We start from the raw sequence: 7,998 nt of genomic DNA, 5'->3' as shown, positions 1-7,998 counted from the left end.
ACCACAGGAAATGTTTGCTACCCTAATCTTGAAATCACAGACCTTTTTGGGGAGTGTTGCTCTCTTCTAGTATCTCCCTATGGGGAAAAAATCAGCCACCTGTCAGCGGCCAGCCCATCCTGCCCTGGGTGTGTCTACTGCCCCCAGGAGCTGCTGTGGGAGTTTTGCTGACAGCTGCACACCCATCCAACTGGCCCTCTTTAGAAGGTGAGTCAACAGGCTGCCGGGAGTGTGGATCTACATATCTGCAGGAAGGCAGTTTAGCAATAGGTACTAGAACCTAAAAAAAAGTCATATCCTGTGACCTTACAATCTAATCTGAAGAACTGGGTGGGGGGAGGGGGAGGGCTAAGATGAGTTTATATCTTTTTTATTAAAAAGAAACTCCCTTTCTCACTATTATAATAGAATCTGGGGAGAGCCTAAATGTGAAACGAGAAAGTTTGTGAATCTAGTACATTCATATGACAGACAATTATATAGCTATTGAAAATAGTGTTTATGAATAATTTTTTAATGATGTAAGATGTTACATGAAAACATGGGACACAGACTGCATTCTACACTCAGATATATAATAAATACTGCAATTTACATGTGTATATACATTCAGAGGAGAAAGCCTGGGCTGCCAAATACCCAAATGTTAATACACTATTTTTTCAGAACCAGAGATTTCTTTCTTTATGCTTTTTGTTTTAAAATGGCATGTGTTGCTTTTAAAGCCAGAAAAAGGGGGCAAAGTTTTTAAGGCAGCTGCCTTGCTTGTCAATGAAATTCTCAACTCCAGGCTTCTCTTAGGGAAAGAGCCTCCCCAGGATCCCCCGTCCTACCCCGGGCGGTCGGGTTGAGTTCTGGAGAGACTGCTCCAATCCCCGAGGCGGAAGGAGGCAACCGACTTGGCGCAGCACTCAGCCAGGGGGTAGAAGCTCAGGGGAGGAGCCGAGCCTTTCTCCTGTCCAAGAGCGAGATCTGGGCTACGCCGGGCGCCCGGAGCCCTAGTCCAGCCCCCGGCCATCGCGGCCACCGCCCAGCCAGGTGCAAAATGCCGTGTCATTGGGAGACTCCGCAGCCGGAGCATTAGATTACAGCTCGACGGAGCTCGGGAAGGGCGGCGGGGGTGGAAGATGAGCAGAAGCCCCTGTTCTCGGAACGCCGGCTGACAAGCGGGGTGAGCGCAGCCGGGGCGGGGACCCAGCCTAGCCCACTGGAGCAGCCGGGGGTGGCCCGTTCCCCTTTAAGAGCAACCGCTCTAAGCCAGGAGCCAGAGATCCGAGCCGGCCTCGCCCAGCCAGCCCTCTCCAGCGAGGGGACCCACAAGCGGCGCCTCGGCCCTCCCGACCTTTCCGAGCCCTCTTTGCGCCCTGGGCGCACGGGGCCCTACACGCGCCAGGCATGCTGAGGGTCTTCATCCTCTATGCCGAGAACGTCCACACACCCGACACCGACATCAGCGATGCCTACTGCTCCGCGGTGTTTGCAGGTAGGAGGGGCCGACCACCTTCGCCGGGGGTCGGGGTGGGGTAGAGGAGGGGACGCCGCGGCTCTCAACCCTGGAGAACACCTAGAGCTGAGAGACAGGAGACTTTCTGGCCCCGCCAGACTGACGTTGAGTGTTGCAACGACACAGGTCTGCAGAGGGCGACTCAGAGGGAAACTGAGGCTGGAAGGAGAGAGGTGTCTGAATGGCGCTTCTCCTGGAAGCTTCAGCCCAGGTTGGTACTGAGGTAGGCCAGGAAGGTGGGCATCTCTCCTCTCACCTTTTCGGGATCTCTGAAAAGAGGTCTTTCTGCGTTGCCGGCGGCGAAGCGCTGTACTGCAGGGCTCTCCTCCTTCTCCCCTGAAGGCCTGGTCCCAGGCCTATTTATAACCCAGCTCTCTTCCCGCCCCGATCTGCGCCTGGCTGCTTTCCTGGCCCTTTGCTCTCTCTCAGAGGCTGGCCTGGCAGGCTGGCAGCCACTGGAGGCGAAGGCACCCTACCCTTGCTTTGGGCACAGGATGGGGGAAATTTAGCAGCTGGGCACAGTTGTCACAGCACCAACCTTTACAGACTTTCTCTGCCCCCAACCCCTGCCCCCAACGGACCAGTGGGTGGAGGGACGGGGGTCGTATCTGCTTTCTATCATCAGAGTGAGGCCTCCTTGAGCAGGGAAGCCACTCCCCTATCAGATTGGGACCTCCCATAGGAGGGCCTTCATAGAGTTATGACTTGACTTTTCCTCCAGGAGCTGAGGGCTGGGCCCTGGCTGCTCTCCAGGAACCCTTCAGGACCAAGATCTACGCAGCTGGGTCTTTGGGCTTGGAACCATACTGGGGGAGAAGAACTAGGGGGAAAGAGTGTGAACCTCCCACCCAGCCTGTGGGTTTTCCTCTCAGCCTCCACTACCTGCCACTCCCCTTCTCCCCAGAGATCTGACTTCTAACTACATCCCAGACTTCCAGAAATCATAGCATTAGTTGGTTTCTGGCCATTCAGCACAGTTTCACAAGCTCCTGGATACACCTGTTCACAGACACCATCTGCACATATGATCCCAGGCACATGCACACCCTGGAGCGTGTGGGACACCTGTGATGTTCCAAGGAATAAAAGCTCCGAAAGCACAGGCCCGTGTCCAGCTCAGCATGAGCAAGGGATCATGTCATGAGTACCTTCTCTTGGGTGTGAGATTCAGGGCTTCTGGATTTGTTGGACCAGAGCAGAGCTTGAGGAGGAGTTGGTGAATGGTCCTGAGGCCTGGAAAGCAGTGTACACCAAGAGTGGGGACCAAGGGGGTGGCTGTGGCACACCAGCTGTGCTTTTTTTCCTAACGTGCTGCTTTGATCTGCTCTCAATCAGTTTCCCACGTGGCCTCCGGAAATGAGCTTTATCCAGGTGTTTCCAGCAGGGAGGACATGGGAGTCTTTCATGCTTCCTCTCTGCATCCTCAGCTCTGGGCAGGCCAGGTCAGTGGCCCTGTTCAGCAGCCTGGCTGAGGGCTCTGGGCTCCTGGTGCACAACTCCAGGGGGCACCATTCATACTGTAGCCCCTTGGCAGAGGGGAGGGAGGACAGGCACTCTGTGGGTGAAGCAGCCTCCTCCCACCCCAGCACCTCTTCCCCATTTATAGCCCCTGAACCTGGGGGCTGAGTAGGCTTTGTGAATGGTGCTCTCCCCAGGTGCACAAATGTACACTCAGCTGCAGCAGCCCCTGCTGTCAGGGGCTTTGTTTCTGGCTTCCACTCAGCCTGAACCAGATTTTCTTCCACCTTCCCTGACCACATGCCCCCTCTGCACCCCCATACACTCAATACACTAGGCTTCTACCTCATGGTCCCTCACCCAGGCTAGGCTCAGACCTCTGGTTGGAGAAAGGAAAGAATGAATAATAAATGGCAGGCACTTTCTAACCCCAGAAGTGCAGGAAGTGCTGCTGGTGTGGCTTTTCTTTAGTTATTTCAGCCCCAAGGGCCTGTGTGTGGAGCAGCTCCCCCCATCCTGCATCCTCCCATTTACACATCCCTGGCTGAATCCTCTCCCCACCCCCACCTGCTTTTTGCCTGCTGCCTGGCTCTTCGGGGTAGGCTCCCCCTTTCCAGGGCCCAGAGCACACAGCTCACCTTGGGGAAAGGAAGTACATTTTCTGTGCCAATCCGTCATGAGCCCCTGAGCCTAGGAAGAGACTGGCTGGAGCCCCCACCCCTGGTAATCACTGAAACCGCCAGGCAGTCCTGGGGAATGCAGTCCCTCCCCTCCCCCAGCCCCTGGCCACATTTCACCTCCTGCATTAGCCAAGCTCCTAACCCATGTCCAAATTTGGCCTCCCTGTGACATTCAGGCCTGCTCGCTCTCCTTCTCCCTGGCAGGGTCAGCTTGGTGAATGATTACACAGAAGACTTCAGTCTCAGGGATGCAGCTCAAAGCAAAACACCAGTCTGGGAAGCCTTCCCTCCCCAGCTGGGCTGGGTCTGCTCTTCCCAGACTCTATCTGTTGTCCCATAAAGCCCCTCCTTTCATTACATGATTATAATACCCTGTAGCCACACTTCACAGCCCCTTTGTCCATGTATACATTCATTGCAAGCTCACAGAAGCTTTGTGAGGTAGAGGGCAAAGATATTATCCCCCCTTAAAGACAAGGATATTGGCCCAGAGAAGTGAAGGAGCCTGGCCAAGGTCACATAGTGGCCACAGCGTCCCCACCCCCAACCCCTCATCAGTGCCCTCTGTTGTTCTCAGTATCCTTGGCGCATGAATAAGAAAGTGCTCTGGAGAGCATACCATGTGCTGCCCACACCCAGGGCACCAGGGCACTCGGACCTGAGCCAGCCAGGGAGGGTGGTGCCTGGGGTCCCCAGCAAGAAGCTGAGTCAGAGTAGGGGGAGTGCAGGGCTGCAGGAGCATGGTGTGAAACAATTGACCAAAAGATGGAGGATTCTGGGGTTTCAAATGCGTGTTCCTCACAAACAGAGGGAATGGACATTTGCTAAGCACAAAAGCATACCACTGTCAGATGGTGTTTCTTGAAAATCCCACCAACAGTCCTATGAAAGAGATCTATTTAACTGACACCATGCTTATTTTAAGGCAGATACTGTTCTAACTAGAACATTAATATAAGCTACATCAAGACCCAGTTATAATTTGTACCAGGTCCTTATATGTAGACATATACACCTCAATCCTCTTAGCAAGCATATGTGGTAGCAACTGTCATCACTCCCATTCTACAGATAAGGAAACTGAGGCATGAAGAGGTTAAGTAAGTTGTCTGAGGTTATACACTGGTAAGTAGTGGGGTTATGATTCGAGTCTAAGTATCTGGCTCCTGAGCCCCCACAATATCCCCAGCTTTAACCACTCTGCTATCTACCTCTGGCTTTAGCTTGGATTTACCAAAGACAAGCAAGAAAAGGTGGAGGGGCAGGACCTGAACCCAGGCCTGGCTGAGACCCTGATGCCCCCCTCGGTCTGCACCTTGACTCCTCTCATCACGTGCATGGTCCTTACTGCTGCTTGCTCACCCAAGCACAGACATCCTCAGCGCTTATGTTCTGGTCTTGCAGATGCTTTCTTATCTCAGGGGGTCCTTGCTCTCTGCCTCACCCTCTCTATATCTGATAGGACCAATCAGTCACCAGTTGATGCAGGACGCTCCCTCCAGGCAGTGCTCTCGTTCCAGGCAAGCTCACAGCTCTGACAGGACTATGGTGGCTGCCTAGGGTCTGATAAGCCAAGGCCAGGGCAATGGTCACATGGCACTGAGGTGGGCAACCTGTGGTGGGTATGGCAGGTGCTCCGGGACTTCCAGGGAGGGGGTCATGTAACTGTAGATCTCAAGCTTAGCCAGTCTAGGAGAAACTAAAAGTTGGGCGGGGGGCTCAGAAGAGCGGCTAGCTGGCAGCCTGAGTCACAGTCCAGTGGGATAACAGCATCGAACAAGAGGGAGAGAAGGACTGCCTGCATCTTGAACTCGGGATCCCAGGTCTGCCACTTTTCAAGCTATGTGGCTTTGGGCAAGTTACTTAACCACTCTGTGTCAGTCAGTATCCTTATCTGTAAAGTGTTGATAACAATAGCTTGTACCTGCTTTGGATGAATCATTCTGGAGAGTTTATGTGTTAGTCCATATAAAGCACTTCGAACAGCCAGGCAAGCAATAAATGTTAACTATAATAATTATTACATATAATTTTACATAAAATTATTATAATCATTACTATTAACATATATTGTACATGTACTAAGAAATAATTGTACACATCCACAAAGGCTTTCAATGTCTTTTTTGCTTGGTGAATTCTATCCTCAGCTTTGTTTCTCCATCCACTGTCCTGCCAGGCTGGACACAACAGGCCAAGTGGTGGTTGGCCGTCTGTCTGCCCCCAGGGACACTGGGCCTGTCTTCTCTGGCTGCCCCTCCTAGAGCAGTCCCTTCTGAGGCGAAGTCATTTGGCCACCTGCCTGATGGCTGGCAGTGGCCCTCACTGGGGTACTTTCTCTTTCTGGGAACAAGTATTCCTCTGGTGACTCCCTAGCAGCCCACAAACCTCTTCAGTCCCTCTCCCCAGGCCAAACTCACTTTCTTTCTCTACTTCCTGCATGCTAGTCTCTTTCCAGATTGGTCCACTAGCGTGGGATGTTAGCAGAGAGAGCGTTCACATCTACTGTGGATGTGCTGTGCCCCAAGCACTGTGCTGGAGTTGCTAGTGTTTTGTTTAATCCTCCCAACACCGCTGCAAACTGTCCTCATTCTTTTGATTTCACAGAAGTGGAAACAGACACTGAAAGGTCCAATCACATGCCTCAGGTCACACCACTAGGAAAGGGTGGCCTGGGACAGAAGCCCAGGACTGTCTGATTGTTTCCGCTATGGACGATTTCTCCCCTGACAGGCCCTAATCATGGCTGTAGTCAGAACCAGGACTGCATGTGGGTTCTACCCTCTTGCTGGATACACAGGTCCCCTGTCAATTCCACCTGGTGGACTGGGATATCCGCCGGACACATATTCTTAAATGAATGTGAAGGGAGAGGGAAGAAGGCCTCATCTATACTTCGGGAAGCCTTTGGACATTGGCAAATATGCCCTGAAGGAGTCCTGTCAACTCATGTAGAATGTTCCTCTAAAGGTCAGTGTCACTGAGCAGAGAGGCAAGGTTTGTTTGCCTCCTGGGCACCCCATGTTTAAGTCTTGGGAAACACAAAGGACCAGCTAACATTAGGAGGGCCAGAGGAGAACTGGCCCAACTCCAGCAGCAAGAGAGGATTAGAAGCATGCCTTCCTCGATGGTCAGGAAGGTAGGGCCACAAATAAGTAGTGACAGGTGTCACAAACTCATGCACTTCCAGAAACGTGGCAGGTGGACTAAGATCAAGCTGGAGGGGAAATCATATGTGCATACCGGGAGTGAGCTGAGGGGGGACACCTGGTCTACAGGTGCCAGACGGTCAGTGTTAGGTGGAAAATCTAGGCCCAGGTGCCACATTCTCTGATTTTTTTCAAGAGAAGCTGTAAATCCAGATTTATACGGAAAAATCTTCTAATGTTTAAGGTACAATTTTGTTATAAAACATTGTACTGATTAAAGACAACATGTCTGTGGGCTGGATGTGTCCCGGAGAACACCAGTGACCGCTTCTGAGACACAGTATTTCATTCAATCCTGGAGACCTTGGGCCTGGGCTCTTTGGAGGGCAGAGAGCCAGTGTCTCTCCCTTGGGCTCATCAGGCAGCACCTGTCATCGGTGACTACAGGATGGAGTGAGCGGGAGAGCTTTAGTCCCCTTCCCCCTTAGCTCTGTCAGCCCCGAAACACTGCCATAAGCATGAAACCCAGTTTCCAAACGGGCCCCTCAAGCCCTTCCTTCCAGGCTATGGCTCCTAAGCTGGCCCCATCACCTTTACAGTGGGGCTGGAGTAGCCTGGGGTCCCGAGGAGCTGCCCTCACCTGAAACCTCAGGTGGGATGCAGATCTAGCTATTTGTAAACAAGCCCTAACTAACATTGGTGTAAGCATGATGGTCTCTCCACTCACATGATAGTTGAATGTAGACAGTCCTGACTCGTAAGACTCTGACCCACAGGCTGTCCAGGACCCCAGCTCCTCCTGTTTTATTGCTCTGTTATCCCCAGAAGTTCCCTTTGACAACGTGGTCCGTGATGGCGCACGCCTCTGTCTGTATTCCAGCCAGAGGGGAAAGGGGGCCGGGGAGGTGTGCCGCTTCCCTTTAAGGACATATCCAGGCAGTTACATACAGCCCTTCTGCTCATATTCTGTTGGTCATCAATTAGTCTCCTGGCTACATTCAGCTATGAGGGAGGCTGGGAAATGTTTTTATTTGGGTGACCATGTACCCAAGTAAAGTGCTATGGAAAATTTCTGTGGATGAAGGAGAGAACATATACTGGGAGGTGGAGGTCAGGTCTCAGCCAGACTCTCCATTAGAACTTAATTCCTGATAATGTCCCCTCGGGAGGAAGCCCTATTGAGTTACTAGGCCTCAGTATGAAGTCT

The 7,998-nt window shown here is 52.4% G+C and overlaps 1 protein-coding gene across 8 annotated transcripts in view; it reads left to right on the top strand.

The window, feature by feature from the left end:
• The first annotated feature begins 885 nt into the window (after positions 1-885).
• DYSF (dysferlin) overlaps positions 886-7,998 on the top strand; it is a 231,031-nt gene continuing 223,918 nt past the window's right edge. For all 8 annotated transcript variants that reach the window (XM_004029397.5, XM_004029399.5, XM_004029398.5 and 5 more), the window contains exon 1: positions 886-1,483. In XM_004029397.5, the coding sequence (XP_004029446.5) occupies positions 1,396-1,483 (88 nt within the window). In that variant the 5' untranslated portion in view covers positions 886-1,395. The remainder of the gene's footprint in view (positions 1,484-7,998) is intronic.

The sequence above is a fragment of the Gorilla gorilla genome, chromosome 12 (assembly GCF_029281585.2).
Source record: "Gorilla gorilla gorilla isolate KB3781 chromosome 12, NHGRI_mGorGor1-v2.1_pri, whole genome shotgun sequence".
Taxonomy (NCBI): domain Eukaryota; kingdom Metazoa; phylum Chordata; class Mammalia; order Primates; family Hominidae; genus Gorilla; species Gorilla gorilla.
The sequence above is the reverse complement of the archived record's forward strand: the minus strand, read 5'-3'. Positions and strand labels throughout refer to the sequence as shown.